The sequence below is a fragment of the Pogona vitticeps genome, chromosome 2, assembly GCF_051106095.1.
Source record: "Pogona vitticeps strain Pit_001003342236 chromosome 2, PviZW2.1, whole genome shotgun sequence".
In the NCBI taxonomy this organism is placed as follows: domain Eukaryota; kingdom Metazoa; phylum Chordata; class Lepidosauria; order Squamata; family Agamidae; genus Pogona; species Pogona vitticeps.
Window position 1 is genome coordinate 232,863,045 of NC_135784.1, and position 17,817 is coordinate 232,880,861.

Below are 17,817 nucleotides of genomic sequence, written 5' to 3' on the forward strand. Positions count from 1 at the left end.
TAGTTGGAGCATTTTTTGGCACTGCCCTTCTTTGGGATTGGGATGTAGACTGATCTTTTCCAATCCTCTGGCCACTGTTGAGTTTTCCAAACTTGCTGGCATATTGAATGTAGCGCCTTGACAGCGTCATCTTTCAAGATTTTAAATAGTTCCACTGGAATGCCATCACCTCCACTGGACTTGTTGTTAGCCAAGCTTTCTAAGGCCCACTTGACTTCACTCTCCAGGATGTCTGGCTCAAGGTCAGCAACCACATTATCTGGGTTGTCCAGGATATCCAAATCTTTCTGGTATAATTCCTCTGTGTATTCTTGCCACCTCTTTTTAATGTCTTCTGCTTCTGTTAGGTCCCACCATTTTGTCCTTTATCATGTCCATCTTTGCACAAAATGTTCCCTTAATATCTCCAATTTTCCTGAACAGATCTCTGGTTTTTCCTTTCCTACTATTTTCCTCTATTTCTTTACATTGTTCATTTAAGAAGGCCCTCTTGTCTCTCCTTGCTATTCTTTGGAAGTCTGTATTCAATTTTCTGTAACTTTCCCTGTCTCCCTTGCATTTTGTTTCCCTTCTCTGCTATTTGTATGGCCTCATTGGACAGCCACTTTGCTTTCTTGCATTTCCTCTTTTTTGGGATGGTTTTTGTTGCTGCCTCCTGTACAATGTTACGAGCCTCTATCCAAAGTTCTTCAGGCACTCTGTCCACCAAATTGAGTTCCTTAAATCTGTACTTCACTTCCACTGTGTATTCATAAGGGATTTGGTTTAGATTGTACCTGACTAGTCCAGTGGTTTTTCCTACTTTCTTCAGCTTAAGCTTGAATTTTGCTATGAGAAGCTGATGATCAGAGCCACAATCAGCTCCAGATCTTGTTTTTGCTGACTGTATCGAGCTTCTCCATCTCTGGCTGCAGAGAATATAATCAATCTGATTTCAGTATTGCCATCTGGTGATGTCCATGTGTAGAGTCGCCTTTTTTTGGGTCTTGGAAAAGAGTGTTTGTGATGGCCAGCTTGTTCTCTTGACAAAACCCTATTAGCCTTTGCCCTGCTTCGTTTTGAACTCTAAAGCCAAACCTACCTGTTGTTCCTTTAATCTCTTGACTCCCAACTTTAGCATTCCAGTCCCCTATAGGGAGAATAATATCTTTCTTTGGTGTCAGTTCTAGAAGGTGTTGTAAGTCTTCATAGAATTGGTCAATTTCAGCCTCTTTAGCATTGGTGGTTGGAGCATAAACGTGGATTACTGTGATGTTGAAAGGTCTGGATTTGTATTGAAATCATTCTATCATTTTTTAGATTGTATCCCAGTACAGCTTTTCCCGATCTTTTGTTGACTATGAGGGCTACTACATTTCTTCTACAGGATTCTTGCCCACCATAGTAGATATGTTAATCATCTGAATTGAATTCGCCCATTCCTGTCCATTTTAGTTCACTGATGCCCAGGATGTCAATGTTTATTCTTGCCATCTCCTGTTTGACCACATCCAGCTTACCAAGGTTCATAGATCTTATATTCCAGGTTCCTAGGCAGTATTTTTCTTTGCAGCATCGGACTTTCCTTTCACTTCCAGGCACGTCCGCAGCTGAGTGTCCTTTCGGCTTTGGCCCAACCACTTCATTAGCTCTGGAGCTACTTGTACTTGTCCTCTGCTCTTCTTCAGTAGCATGTTGAACACCTTCTGACCTGAGGGGCTCATCTTTCAGCGTCATATCTTTTAGCCTTTTGTTTCTGTTCATGGGGTTTTCTCCGCAAAGATACTGGAGTGGCTTACCAGCTCCTGCTCCAGGTGGATCGAGTTTAGTCAAAACTCTCCACTATGACCTGTCCGTCTTGGGTGTCCCTGCACGGCATAGCCCATAGCTTCTCTGAATTACTCAAGCCCCTTCGCCACAACAAGGCAGCAATCCGTGAAGGGGATTACATGGCACAATTTACACAAATAGAAATTCAGTCAAAATGTTTCAGATTAGGCTGTACACTGAGGCCTAAAATTCCCGAACTCACTGAATCAATGGAATGACGTTCCCAGTGATTCAATGGACCTACTCTAACTGCGATGGAAAGTGGATTCCGGCCTTATTGTTTTCATCTTACTCATAGTACTCAGATGTATAATATACTGGGTTCAATCCACACATTAAACAGTGTGGTCATACTTTAAACAGATCCTGGAAATCAATGAGACTTAAGCTAGTTATGATTACCTTTTCTCTTTCTTCCGGTAGATATACTCTACATACAACCACATTTGGATGGAACTCCACAATTCAGAGAAGCTTGAATCAATCCTTTTATAATAGTTTGTATTCTGAATCCTTTTTAAAGGCAGAATCTTTGTCAGCAAAAATTTGACTATTCAAGCACTTAGTGTTCAACATTTACTTGGCTCGATGCATAATTTTAGGAGTTCATACTATCAATAGAAGGGCCCAGGGGAACTCCCAGCTGTGTTCCAAGCAGCAGCTCTGATGCTTTTGCTTAGCAAACACTGTGTACATCACCACATCCCTACAGCCAGTCACATCATTTTAGGTTCATGCAGCACCTGAAACCTGCTCAATTATTCAATGCAACCTTCTTCAATTCCTTTTATTAATAATAGATTAGCCGTACTGTGGAAAAACTGAAGCTCTGCAAAGCTGCCCTCACATTAGATTTAGAACTGGGGGAAACCTGTTGACACAAATGGAAGTTAAAAACAAAAGGAATGATACCTGATCGAGGAGAAAGGGAGGGGGGGAAAGGACATTTGTTTCTCAGAAGTTCCACTTGTCAGAGCCAGATTATTCATGTGCATAATCCACCCTGCAAACAAGTCTATGCCGCCTGAGCTTTGCAAGCTAGGGAGGAACTGTCATAAGCTGTTCTTCTGCACTACTGAGCAAGAGGCAGTGGGTGTAGAAGATTTGCTATGCTGGTCCCTGAGGATGAGATGGCAGTCAGCAAGACATACTTTTTACTAAACCAACATATAATGAAAGAAAATGTGGATTTGCTTGCCAATTTCTCAAGGGAACCACAGGGTGCACCAAACAGTCACATGTATTTGTTTACTAGTTGATTCTCAATATCCCGTCTGTTATTATGGAATTTCATGTTTGCTCAGACAGAAAACGAATAAGGGACCCCTGAATGTTTCAAGATTCATATTTTTTCTTAAATCTCATGAACAACCTTGCTATATCTAGAGAACCAGGATGCTATCCACAATGGGCAATGAGAGCAATCCATCTTTTTCTAGACTAAAGTCTACAGCCGTTTGCCAAAGCTTTGCAGAATACTATTTTCTCAGTCCAATAGTGCAAGCCATCTCTTTTATTTTATTTTATTTTACTTCATTTTACTTTATTTTTCTTGAGCATGCAGAGTGGAATATTCTGGAACATAACAATACTTAAGGCTCAATAACTTCAAACTGCTGAAGGTTTCAGAGCTTACTATCATAAGCCATTTTATAGCTGCACTTCCATGAACTACAGTTTCCTGACATGAGACAGCCACATGAAGAGCACATTATAGTGCTATAATCTAGAAGGAAATAAGACATGAATGACTATGACAAGGTCTGCCTTTGTTAAGGACTCTAAGTAGTAGGGTCCAAAGCTCAGTGATGGAGCACATGCTTTAAACGCAGAAGGTTGTTGTTTCAGCTTTCTTACCACTCCATAGTGCTAAAGTGGTCTCTGGGCAGTTTACAATATAATTAAGCAAACACTTTGTCCTCTCAGCAATCTGTGTACTCATTTCACCGATATCAGAAGGATGGAAGGCTGATTCAACCTTGAACCGTCGACCTGAATCAGTAGAGATTGAACTTAGGTCACAAGCAGAGGCTTGACTGCAGTACTGCAGTTTAACCACTGCACCAGGTTCAAACTCTGCATCATATAGGGTTATGAAGGAACCTTGCCTGAAACTGCAGTGATGCTGCTCATCAGTTCTGGACTACATCAGGAGCATCCCAAGAATATAAACCTATGGAGTCTATCAGAAGCTGCTACTAGAAGCTTTCGGCCTTTTTCCTGCTGAGGTAGCAGAGGAAGGGGAAGTAGAAGGTGAGCTGTGTCTGGAAGGACATTTTATTTGGTGTGGTATTTTTTTCTAGGCTTGTGGGTTTTTAGGCTTGTAAGAGTGTGTTTGTTCTGACCTTTGTTCTCCCTGACCGCATGGTCTGAGAGGGTGGGGGTTTAGCTTTAAATAAGTGCTACCAGAGGTGCGCGCCTAATGACATGCAAATTTCTCTGATTTTATTTTTTTTAGAATCTAATTTGGTAAATAGGAAAGACAAATAAGACTGCATACACCTGGGGGAGCAGGGAAGTTTTAGGGAGAGGATCAGACTTCCTCTCTTTTTAACTCACTGACCAATCTGTCAAGATGGAGAGTGCAGGATTTGTTGCAGTCACTTATAACACCTGTGGCATTTTTGTTTGGTCAAATGAGGTACCTGGCTAGAAATGCTCTGTTAGTTGGTGGTCCTCTTGGAAGACAAGGTCCAGCAGCTGGAGGCCTGTGTTCTAATCTCCGCACTATTAGAGAGCAGGCCAGGTAGGTGGGGTTTGTCAGCCTTAGAAGGCTGCCCATCTAGGATAAGGAAAACTCCAATTTCAAACCTCCAGTGCCTTGTGGCTATATCCACTGATGGCAAAGACTTCAGGAGTTAACCTCGAGGCAAAATCCGGAGCTGGAGTCCCGGGGGCAGTTTGTGCCGTTCTGGCAACTCCTGCGACGTCGCTGGAACCAGCTGTATTGGCTCTTGCCATTCCCTTGGATTATTTCAGTGATGTGGAGAGGGGGGATTTGCTACTTGGGTAATAGCCTATCCTCCATATTATTTTACCCAGGTTTCGTGCTCTGGAGAGGACACTCCAGCTTCGCATACAGCATTGAAGTAACACGGGAAGTAGCAGTTACTGGTTATAAGTCTCTGCTTGACTGGCGTAGAGCATGATGCCGGGGGCTGCTACGGATGGCGGGAGAGGGCACTGCACCTCACTAGGTAGCTACCGCCCACCTAAAGCTGGGCAGCCCCCAGCCAGTAAGGTGCTGCCTCGTCACGGTCTGTTAACCTCACAGGGTGTGTGGGTTTTAGAGTGAAAGCCAACAAGCAGATCGATAACCCTGCACCATGCAACAATCATAAGAAAACTTCTGCCCTAAAGTTGGGCACCTGGAATTTTCGGACAATGACCCCTGGCTTTTCTGACAACCGGCAGGAAATAAACGATGTGCGCAAGATAGCTGTCATCAACATAGAACTGAGTAGGCTGCAGATGGACATTGTTGCCCTGTAAGAGATGAGATTGCCAGACACGGGATCTGTCAAATAAATCAAGTCTCATTCTTCTGGTAGAGAAAACCACTGAATGAGACCAGGGAATATGGTGTTGGCTTTGCAGTCAGAAATAATCTGCTGAGATCCACCTTCTGTGGGGAGTGAAAAAATCCTGTCTCTGCAGCTCCACTCATCAGTGGGACCGATCAACCTCATTAGTGGGTGTACCAACGCTGTCATCTACAACAGAAGTCAAAGACAAATTCTACGACGATCTGGCAGCTACTATCAAAAAAATCCCCGAGAGAGAATCGCTGTTCATTCTCAGAGACTTTAACATGAGAGATGGTGCTGATCACAATTCTTGCCCACTTGTCTAGGCCATTTTGACATTGGGAAGATGAACGAAAATGGCCAACGCTTGCCAGAGTGCTGTTACTATGGTCTTTGTATCAGCAACACGTTCTTTAATACAAAGCTTCAACACAGTTTCCTGGAGACATCCAAGATTGAAGCATTGGCATCAGCTCGATTTGATCCTCACTAGATGCTCTAGCCTTCCCAGTAGAATGATCACAATTGTGCTGATTGTGATACTAATCACTCACTGGTGCGTAGTAGAATAAAACTGCAAACAAAGAGATTGTATCACACAAAAAAGGAAGGAAGACCACATATTGACAGACTCACAATCAAAGAAAAGTGGAGGAATTTGCCCAGGCCCGGCTGCTGCAAATGTACCTGAATGACGAGAACATTTCAAGAATGCTGTTTATAACACCGCCTTGTCCATATTTGGCAAGAAGACCAAAAAGACAGCAGACTGGTTCGAAGCCCATTCGGAGGAGTTGATGCCAGCCATCAAGGAAAAGAGGAGAGCTCTAGCAGCATACAAAGCCTGTCCTAGTGAGTACAACTTGCAGGTTCTTCGAGTTGCTCATAGCAAAGTCCAACAGACTGTCAGGAGATGTTCTAATGATTACTGGATTCAGCTCTGCTCTCAGATACAGACAGCAGCAGACACAGGTAACATCAAGGGAATGTATGATGGTATCAAGCAGGCTTTAGATCCAATACAGAAGAAATCTGCTCCTTTGAAGTCTGCCACAGGCGTGGTCATCCAGGACCGAGCTCAGTAGATGGAATGCTGGGTGCGTTTCATCTCTCTGAGCTATATTCCAGAGAGAATGTAGTAACCAAAGAGGCATTAAATAACAGAGTGCTTGCCTGTTTTGGAAGAGTTGGACAGTGAACCAACTTTAGCAGAAATAAAAGCGGCCTTGGATTCCCTCGCCTCAGGCAAGGCACCCGGGAAGGATAACATCCCTGCTTAAGTACTGCAAAGAAATCATCACCATCGAGCTGTATGAAATCTTTTGTCTTTGCTGGAGGGAAGGTGGAGTACCACAGGACATGAAAGATGCAAACATCGTCACATTGTATAAGAAAGAACAAAGGAGACAGGGGCAACTGCAATAACTACCGTGGCATCTCTCTTCTCAGCATTGTAGGGAAGCTGCTTGCCTGTGTTGTGCTGAAGAGATTCCAGCCACACTAGACGCTGTTCCAAGTCCTCTATTCAGAGCACGTTACCATAGTCTCTCAAGACTGAAGGATGCCTAATCTAAATCTAAATCTATCAGAGGGAGTGCAACCCACTTAAGATAGGGTACATGTCAAAAACTGAATCAAGTAATCAATGAACCAATAGAATATTTAATTCCAAGTGAAATTTCTACCTCATTTGAAACAGAGGTTTTGCTTTTCTTCCTATGGAAAACTGTTTGCACTCTCCTTGCTTTCAGAGTAGTGGTTAAACTGCTGTATCGCAGCTAAAACTATGCTCATGACCTGGGGTTCAAATCCCAGGTAGCCAGCTCAAGGTTAACTCAGCCTTCTATCCTTCTGAGGTCGGTAAAATGAGTACCCAGCTCGCTGGGGGGGCAATGTGTAGCCTGCATAATTAACTTGTAAACCGCCCAGAGACTACTTGAAGCGCTATGGGGCGGTATATAAGCAGCACACTTTTGCTTTGAATTTTTTATAAGATATGGACAAAGCAGAAAGAGACATTTGTTTTATCTACTCTCCCACAATACCTATATTTGAAGTCTTGCTGGCTTACATTTCCCAATATGAGGTTGTTGGTTTTTTAAATAAAGGATTTTAATGATCAGAGGAAAAATAGTTAGCGGGACAGTATCTTTCTCAGCCCATCCCTACTGCCTGAAATTCTTTAACAGAAAACGATGGGAAATAAATAAAAGTATTTGTGTACACATGGGTATTAACACTGCAAAATAAAAATATATATACTGTATAGTGAAATCCCCAAAAGAAAGCAACTGTGAAAGAGGCTGAGTCTAAAACAACTACCTGCGCTCTCTTCTCCTAATCTGCATTTGAGAATGCTTTATGATCTACTCCAAATTAGAGTGTAGATGAATACACAAAGGAATACACTCATGTCTGGCAAGATACTGGTGGCATTCAGAATGAATCAAATTAATTAAATTATAGCACACCTAAAGCTTTAGGAAACAATCCAGCACATCATTAGGCCACATTAATCCTACTGGAAGAAACTGTGTAGGGTTAATAAGTGCAGGAATTTAGTGTCAGATGTGTGTAATGCAGAATAGCAACAGCAGGAACAGGGAACCTTTGGCCCTCCCAATGTTCCAGAACTATTACTTGCATATAATCTTTAGCCATGTTGGCTACAGCTGATGAGAAGCACAGTGCAGGAACATCATGAGGGGTGGGGTGGGGAAGGTTTCTAAACACTGGATTTTTAAAAAAGGAAAATTAAACTATACCATCTTTGCCCTGTAACTGAAAGCAGATAATACAATTTTGAACCTATTATCGAAACAGACTGATGCACAAATCAATGTCACTTGGGTAAGTGTAAAAAAAAACAAACAGCTCCGTTGTTTCATGCCTGAAGCAATCACATGCATCAAAACCAGTATCATCACTACACTATCACAGCTTCAGATCACACCATGACACATTCTGCATGGCTTATGACAAAAGCAAATATATTCATACAGGCATCAAGAATTAGTCCACAAGGTGCATAATTTATCTAAGTAACATTTATATAGTACTTTTAATACATTTCCCTTCCTTGCCTTACTAATATATTGCCAAAATCCTCTTGCATGGCTATGACAATAGGATAGCTTTTTGAGGTAAGTAGTCTTGAGGTAGACACTGTCAGTTGCTTACTAAGCCACCCAACTCAGTATGCAACAGTCACTTTCTACAGTTCTCAATTTAGTACTGTGGTACTGTTTGTATTATACAAGAGTCACTAGAGGCAAGAGGATTTAGCCCATTACAATAAAAATTAAAGGGCAACTGAGGAGGAAATTTGCACTATAATGATTTTCATTTCTAAAATACATTTGACTATTTAAAAATACATGAACACAGACAGGTATTTTAAATTGTGTAAAATTTGGTTTTTGAAATAGCAACAACAAAATGTCCAAACTTTTATTGCTGATTTATACTTGCGCAAGGGAAATTGTGTAAGCTTTCATAGCATATTGTCACTTGCTAATGAAGAGCTGGCTGCAACCAGCATCTTGTTAATGAGCAGCACTTTGTTGCTAAGACTTGTGATGTTCCTTTTGCAACCATAAATCGGCAGTAGGATTCTGGCTAATAGGAGAACATCAACAACCAAAGTAAAAAGTTACAAGTAGAGCAATTTTGTCAGATTTGATCACAAATTTGTTGTCAAAATATAATCCAGCCATTTTAATACTTACATCTCCCTCTAGTGGCCTCTGATCTTCACTGTCCCTAGTTGGGCTGATATCTTGCCTCATTACCCAAATGGGTTCTTTGGGTTCATCAGGGGTATAAGGAGAACGAATTGTTCTTGTCTTCACTTCCTCAATAGCCTCCTTAATGTCTCTGATGGCCAGTGATATTGCATCCCTTTTTTCCTTGCTATATCGTTGCACTGATTCTCCCACATTAACAGAGGGTCTGGAGCTAACAAGAGGTTGACCATTGTTTTCAGGACGCACATTAGCAAGAGGATTATTAGGGTCCACATTTTGCTCTGCTTCTGGCATGTCTTCCGCGGCTTTGTCAAGGCTCTGAGAACTCATGCTCTGTTTTACTTCAGCCACAATCTGGTCAATATCTTCCTCTTGTTCATAGCTGTCCATCCTTGGATAAGGAGCAAACTCTGCTTCCTTCTCAGGACTGTCAGACTCTCCGTCAGAGCGCTCATCGTAATGGTGAAGGCGTGCACCCAGAGCTTCCTTTCGATAGTTGTCAGCCTCTTCCCTCTCTTGCTCATAGAGTCTGAGACCTTCCCTGACATCGAGGTCAGGTGTGTCACCTATCTCCTCATACACATGTTCCTGCAGCCCATAGTCTGCATAGGGCTCTGCATACTGCTCATCTTCCCCTCGGTGGAAGAGTCGATGGGTGTACACATAGCCTGAATATGCAGCATTCATGGCTTCCTCATGTTCAATGGAATGAAAGTGCAAGTGGTTGGGTAGAGTTCTGTTGTGGAGAGTCTCAGCATGCTCTGCCTCAGCATTTTCAGTGTACTCCTCTGCCTCAGGTCTGTACTGAACTGCATAAGCACTCTCATCCTCATTCTCTAGCACTCTATCTCTTTCATAACTGTCCTCTGTTGTGGCTATCACATCTCCCTCAGCAGTATCAGTGTGATTGTGGAAGCCACTCTCCGTGCTGGCTGACCGGGCTAATGTGCCCTCCTCTTCCTGTCTAGAACGTCCTTCATGACTGTTGTTGGCACATCGTGGGTAATGAATGGCATATTGTTGCTGTTCTTCTTCTACCTCGGAGTGTTCCAGGTCAGCCTCTACAGACTCATTCACTTCTCTACTTCCTAGTTCATCATTGCCCTCTCCTTCAGGTGGCCCCTCGAAATGGTTCATGGCAGGTTCTAGATGGTCCCTCAATTATTCTATTGACATGTTGTGTGTTGAGGCTGTAAAGAAATTACAAAAAAGAAAAAGAAAACAAAAACACAACATTTATTACCCAACAAGAAAGAAGGGAGATATTTTAAAATTTTAAAACCCAGCAGACTTAATATATTAAAACTACCATTGAGTAGCTTTGCTGCTTCCTAACATATCAACTTGTCTTATGTAATGTTTAAAAAAAGCACAAATAAGAGTTGTACACTACATTTTAATAAACAAAAAAGTTGACATTAATTGTTACTCAAACTGTAGCCATAAGCAAAAAATACTGAAAATACAAGAATACAGAGAATGGGTGGGATATGCCTGCTAGTGGACAGCTAAGAGTAAACAGACTGGTAGATTACACAGGCAGTCTGAAGTATATTGAGCAAGAGAAATGTGCCTATAACAAAATACAGGAAGAGAAGGAAGGGGAGACGATAATAGTGGTTAGAAGGCATAACATGCAAGGAAGACAGGAGATTATACTGAGTTAAAAGGACAAATACATCCTCTGCCAGAGTTAATAAAACAAATGGGAAATACTGTAAGAAGACAGACTAGAGAACATAAAAATAACTAGGAGTTTACAGATAAAAGTTATCTAGAAGAAACTAAAAGAAATAAACATGCAGGAAGTCAAAAGTAAATCCAACAATTCAATCCAAAGGAAAGAAATCGCTGTACGAGTACACGGTTTATTCCTATACAGTGGGGTCTTGACTTAAGAACGGCTCGAGTTAAGAACTTTTTGACTTAAGAACCGCTCTCACAGGAAAATATTGACTTGACTTAAGTACTTAGATTTGAGTTAAGAACTGAAAAAAACCACGTGGGAGGCAGGGAAAGGCAAAATTTGAACTTTCAGTTAACTATTGGCCAGTGAAAAGGGTGCCTGTCTGCTTCCTCACTCCTCCCAGCGTTTAGAGAGTGGATTGGGGGTCTTCAGACTGCCTGGTACTGCCTGGACTGTATTTTCCCTGCCTTCCCTGAACCTTTCTTGACCTAAGAAAAAAAGAAACAAAATATCCCCTCTAGTGGTCGAAGGCGGAATAGCAGCTTCCCATTAGTTTCTATGGACGGAAAAGAGCAGATACGGATCAAATGGTTTTCAATGCATTCCTATGGGAAATGCAGATTTGACCTGAGAACTTTTTGACTTGAGAACCGCCTTCCAATACGGATTAAGTTCTCAAGTCAAGACCCCACTGTACTGCAGTAATGTCTCTTTAAAAATGCTTTTCTTAGATAAGAGAATTGGATCTAATCACCTGCCTTTAAAACAAAAATCTTACACTCAGAACTATTATTAAGTCCAGCAAAGAAGAATAGGAATATAAAGTGACACTATTTTGGTAAGCATAACTCTTTCTATCTCACTCTTATTTCAAGCTGGATGAAAGCCATTTTTCACTCTGCTGTCCATAGTGTAAGCTTTGGAAATGCAGCATTAAAAATAAGGGAAGCTCTGCTACATGAAGAGTCATCAAACCATGCAGTCAAGAGTAAAATAGAAAATTGCAGTCTAAGGTTTATTGCAATTTTGAGAAAAGGAAAAAGGTGTTTGTCATAAAGGAGTATTTATTACATGAAATAACAATAAATGGATGTATCCCGCCAATAAACATTTAACATGCTCATAGCACTTAAATGCAGCCAGAAATCTATGTATCTAACAATGAATGGTGTGAATAATATGTGAACCACCACCATCCCTCCTGACATATCCTCCTGGTTGAATGTTGCGAACAGAACTTTGTTAGCATGGCTTGTTGTGGGTGCAAAGACCCAATACCCTGTTTCCCCGAAAATAAGACCTAACCTGAAAATAAGCCCTAGCAGCATTTTTCAGGATGCTCGTAATATAAGCCCTTCCCCAAAAATAAGCCCCAGTTAAGTGAAACCCCGCCCTCCACCATTGTGCAGCATTGTGCAGCAACCAGAAGATGACACGACTGTATTTGAATAAATGTAGATTGTTGTACATGAAAAAAATAAAACATCCCCTGAAAATATGCCCTAATACATTTTGGGGGGCAAAAATTAATATAAGACCCTGTCTTATTTCCAGGGAAATAGGGTATATTCCAATGCTTGGATGCTGAATAAAGAGGTATCCACTATATGTTACCATCCCTAAGAGTTGGCCAAGATCAATTACTAAAGTCAAGCAGCAATAAAACAGGTGCAGGGCAAGCCATTTCCTATGCATTTCACAAGTTGGGGTGACCCTTCCAAACTAAGCTGTAACATTATTTGCTGTAATAGTTTTGCTGGAGTGTTATGTATAAGCCACCAGTCATGAAGGTTCCCCACATATATACAAGTGAAGAATTTGAGAACAGGAAAAGGGATAATATGAGAACATAAGTGACTGAGAATGCATCCTGAAAATACAGTCTACACAAAAAAATCCACCAGGGATGTTTTCATGCTATATTAATTCAGTAGAAAACAAAGCAACATCTTGAGTACACATTCTAAAATATGCAAAACAATTGTTTACCTTGCAAGTTGGGAGTCTAGCCTAACATGATTCTAAGCAAACATTTCAATGTCAGAGTTTGTGTCACTGTAAGGCAAAAAGGACTCAAAAATATATCACTTTTTCAATGCAAATTCAATTAAAAAGCCACACAGAACTAACGTTGTCTAACACAGGGGTCCCCAACACCCAGTCTGCGGCACAGTGCCAGTCCGTGAGCTTCCCTGAACTGGGCTGTGGACACAGATCTCTGCCCGCCCGTCCACATGGATGTGTCGCACTTGCGGGTGGACATGTCATGCTCACGGGTGGGTGTGTCAAGGGGAAGAAAGCTTTCCCTATCTAACATCGCCCCCAAGCACCAGGTTGGACTGACACAACTGGCTGCACAAGGCAGCACTCTCCGTGGACAGGACAGGCCGTGGGTTCACACATGCAGGCACACACGGGTCTGTCTTGTCCACGGAAAGGGAGAGGGTAGGAGGGAGGTTGATTTGGGACATGCTTCCCCCACAAGGGTGGGAGGCGTCCCCATGTGGGCCTAGCAAGGCAGGAGGAGGAAGGGGGGGAGAAAGGTCTTCTGAATGGGCCAATCCTGCCACAAACCAAGGTTGCAGCTGCCTCAGACACGGCCAGGCGTTAGAAGAGCATCCCTTGGCAGGCCGGGACGGCGGGAAAAGGGCCACCCTGTTGCCGATCCCCGCAAACTGGCACCCAGGAGGCATCTGGAGCGGGAGCAAGCGAAAGGCCGGGCAGTGGTGCCTTCACCTTTGCACCGAGTCAGCGTTTTCTCTCCCACCCCACCCCGATCAGCTCCGCAAAGCGGGCTGGCAACACACGCCGCCCTGGCTAGTGGAAAAGAAGCCAGGTGGAGGGAGAGGGAGGGAGGCAATAACTTTTTCATGCAGCTGATTGACTTTGGAGCAACAGCCCCCCACACGCCAAGAGCGTGTGTGTGTATGTGTTTTGGCTGGGGAGAAGGTGGCAGTGGGCCCGTGCTTGCGTGTGGGCGTGTCGCGCTTGCAGGTGGGTGTGTCGCACCCGTGCGCATGCACGCAAGTGTGACGTGCCCCTCCGTAAGCATGGCAGGCCCACCTGCAAGCATGACATGTGCACCCATGAGCGTGTGGGTGGCCCCGCCCACCTGTACACGGAGCCCACACCTCTCCAACCAGTCAGTGGTCCAAAAATATTGGGGACCGCTGGTCTAACACATACCCATGTTTCTTTTACTAAGAAAAGAGTACTTCAAAGAGCAGACATACACAGGGTACTGTAGGAGTGTCTTAATAAGTGTGAAATAATACTTCCATTTTATTTAGCTTAATTTAAACACCAGGCCCCTTCATGGATCACACCACACCTTGTTGTGGCGAAGGAGCTTGAGTAATTCAGAGAAGCTATAGGCTATGCCAAGCAGGGACACCCAAGACGGACAGGTCCTGGTGGAGAGTTCTGACTAAATGTGATCCACCTGGAGTAGGAATTGGCAAACCACTCCAATATCTTTGCGGAGAAAACCCCATGAACAGAAACAAAAGGCTAAAAGATATGACGCTGGAAGATGGACCCCTCAGGTTGGAAGGCATCCAACACGCTACTGAGGACGAGCGGAGGACAAGTAAGCTTCAGAACTAATGAAGTGGTTGGGCCAAAGCCAAAAGGACACTCAGCTGCAGACGTGCCTGGAAGTGAAAGGAAAGTCTGATGTTGCGAAGAAAAATACTGCATAGGAACCTGGAATGAAAGATCTATGAACTTTGGTAAGCTGGATGTGGTCAAACAGGAGATGACAAGAATAAACATTGACATCTTGGGCATCGGTGAACTAAAATGGACGGGAATGGGAGAATTCAATTCAGACAATTGTCATATCTACTATTGTGGGCAAGAATCCCGTAGAAGTAATGGAGTAGCCCTCATAGTCAACAAAAGAGTGGGAAAAGCTGTAATGGGATATAATCTCAAAAAAATTTGCACACAATATTCCTTTTATACAGTGGTGCCTCGCTTGACGAGGATAATTCGTTCCATTGAAATCACTCTTAAGCGAAATCCTTGTCAAGCGAAACGAAAAAGTCCATTGAAATGTATTGAAAGAGGTCTATTGTAGGCTGGCCCCATCTGCGGCAGATGCCCAGGAAGACAGTGTCGTTGAGTGACCATTCGTGAGTTGGTATGCCACATTTGGCGGTATGAGGAGCTTCTTCAGGTGGGTGTCCGCTGAAGGGTTGAATTGTGAGAGGAACCAGGATTGGAGTGTACGAAGTTTGAGTCATCTGGATTGGGGAACCACTGATGCTGTGGAAGCCATGAGACACAGCAAGTGTTGAATGGTGAGAGTGTTGACGGCCCCAAGAGGTTGAAAATGCCCTCTGGATTTTTACTGTTCTTTCGGGTAGTAAGAATGCTCTTGCCTGACGGGTGTCTAGTTGCGCTGCTATGTAGCTTGCAAGTTATGATGGTACTAGGTGGGATTTTTCTCTATTTATTTGTAGGCCTAGCTTGCGCAGGAAATGAAGAGTAGTTCTTGTGGCTGCGATGGCCCCTGCGAAGGGGGTGGGTTTGATGGAATTTGTTGGGGGGGGTTGTGAAAATTCTATCGTGTACCCCATTCAATGATGGCCAAAACCCATTGTAAGTTGTAATCCTTCTCCATTGAGGAAGGAATGGGCGGAGTCTGGAAGAATTACCAGGGCAGTTAGGAATATTGCTTACCCCTGCGTTAGGATTTGCAAAAAAGATGTCTGGAGCCCTGATATTGCTGCTGTTTGGGTTGCATCATATTGGATTGAAGCGGCTGGTAGGCCCGCTCATGGTGCTGTTACTTACTGTACCGAAAGGATTGGTACTGAGGGAGTTGTTGGTAGAACAGCTTCTTATAAGACGGTTTCTGATACCAGTAGAGTTGGTATGGAATGTAAGACTTAGCTGTCTTCCTCATTTTATGGATGTTCTACATTATGTCGTCCATTTTAGCATTGAACAGCCCTGTAGCGTCGAAGGGAAGATCTTCTATTTTGGTCTTGGTATCATCCAGGATGTTTGCCACCCTAAGCCAGGCATGTCGTCTGAGTGCTACTGAGGTAAGCAGAGATTCTGAGGCGGTGTCAGCGGCATGCTTCGCTGCCTGTCTTTGCTGTTTCGCGAGGGTATTGGCCTCTGCATAAGTATTGAGAGCTTCAGTCTTCAATGGTTCTGAAAGGGTTTGAAGTGTGGGGAGAATTCTGTCCCACAGATGTTTTTGGTAAGTGCCCATTGCAGCTTGGTAGTTCGAAATTTTAATGAGTAGTGACACCAATGAGTAATTTTTTTCCAAAGGAGTTGATCTTTTTGCCCTCCTTATTCACAGGTATGGTAGAAGACCTGTTGCAAGACTTGTATTGAGTAGTCTCAACCACAATGGAGTTAGGTATCGGATGTTTAACCAGAAAATCCAAATCTGATCCATGAGTTTTGTAGTGGTGTTCAATGTTTCGTGGGATTTGGAGAGTTGAAGGCGACCTACCCCAAGAGTTTTTAACCAGAGTAAGGAGTGCCGGTATAAGGCTTAAACTAGGAGAAGGCGTCCTGTCCTCCATATTGTGGAAGACTAAGTCCATTTCTTGTTGTGGAATCTGTGCATCAATTTCAGTGTCTTAGCCATGCGCAAGATAAGTTGTGCATATGATGTGTAGTCCTCCAAAGGTGACTGCAGAAGATTGCCAGTGGCACCCGCATCAGGAGCCTCAGATTCGTCAGATGAGGATGAGTTGACACCATGAGATAACTGAGAAGTCAATGGTAGTGTCATGGTACTGGGGCTGTCAGCATAGGGTCAGCATCCGAATGAGTAGACAGAGAGAAAGGTTCTGTATCATGGTTGTGAGGACCGGAGTAGAGCGTGGTAGCCTGTACTGAGGAGCAGCTCCTGTGAAGCTTGAGTCGTTTAGTAGGAGCGGAGGGCATCGGCATCATCGATCTCTTTCAGGATGGTGGAGCTTGGGGGGTGGAAACATCCCACTGGTATTACAACGAAGTTTGCAGTGGAGGGGCTACGGAAGGGTACCAGGGTGGTGGCAGGTAACCCGACCCTCTGTATTGATCATGGTAGCCATAGCCTTGATACAGATAGGGATGGTATCAGTCAGGATATGGATGACCATATTGAGGTAAACCCTCTGGATGGTAATATTGCTCTTCAAGCCCGGAAGGCTGGTATGGAGAGGCATGTTTGTGTTTCTCCTTTCTTTTCCTAGGAGTGCACGGAGCAGATTCCTGTTCCGATTCAGTCTCGTTATCTGCCCGCCCTGAGGATCAAAGGCTGAAAGGGGCTATGGCTGGGCTGGACGGCACAACAGCCCCAAATCGGCCCGAACTCAGAGACATGCTCAGAATGTGATGAGCTTGTTGGGCTGGAGGTATGGCATGTTCCTCCCTGTCGGAAAGTCCTATATCTTCCCTCGGAGAATCCTGCACCGGTATAGGAGACATGGGAAGAGGAGCAGTAGCTGGTTTGACTAATTCCTTTTGCCTCTTAGGATTCTCCTTGCCCTTCCTCTTATTTGCAGGATCAACAGACCTTGGCTGAGCCTTGGTGGAAGCTGGCTTAGGCGGTTTTTTCGAGTTCTTGGATTTAGCAGGTAAAGAAGTCGTGCTGGATAAAGACTGGTCAAAAGGGCTAGTAGCTGATTTAGCAGCCTCCTGGCAAGGAGGGTTTGAAGAGGGGAGGGCTGTAACTTCCATGGTAGGATTCAGAGATTTCTCGTATAGAAAAGATCTCAGTTGTTGGAGCCATAGCTTAATAGCCTGCTTGGAAAAACTCCTGCACATGGTGCACGACCGGGTGTGATGGGATTCCCCCAGACAAAATAGAGGTCGTGCGCGTCTGTAAGAGGAATTTGTCTGAGACAAACGGAGCACTTCTTAAAGCCCCACGGGGCCATAAAACAAAAAGAAAGAAAAGGGGGTGGGAAACGATAGAACGGGGGGGAAAGGGAGAAAACTGGAAGTTCTATTGATGAACAACAAACTAGAAGAGTAGAAAAATACACAAAAAGGTTCAAAAGATAGATTTAGCAAAGCTAAAATCACTTTCCTT

At 43.6% G+C, this 17,817-nt stretch overlaps 2 protein-coding genes across 5 annotated transcripts in view; both read right to left on the minus strand.

Moving 5' to 3' along the window:
- APBA1 (amyloid beta precursor protein binding family A member 1) overlaps positions 1-10,240 on the minus strand; it is a 54,522-nt gene extending 44,282 nt beyond the window's left edge. For 3 of the 4 annotated variants that reach the window (XM_078385068.1, XM_078385067.1, XM_072992185.2), the window contains exon 1: positions 9,065-10,219. In XM_078385068.1, the coding sequence (XP_078241194.1) occupies positions 9,065-10,219 (1,155 nt within the window). Of the gene's footprint in view, positions 1-9,064 lie in introns of all 4 variants that reach the window. The other variant, XM_072992184.2, reaches the window with a different exon arrangement.
- The window catches only part of PTAR1 (protein prenyltransferase alpha subunit repeat containing 1), a 128,757-nt gene continuing 120,117 nt past the window's right edge, over positions 9,178-17,817 (minus strand). The window contains exon 7 of the mRNA XM_072992192.2: positions 9,178-10,272. Within this exon, the coding sequence (XP_072848293.2) occupies positions 10,194-10,272 (79 nt within the window). The 3' untranslated portion in view covers positions 9,178-10,193. The remainder of the gene's footprint in view (positions 10,273-17,817) is intronic.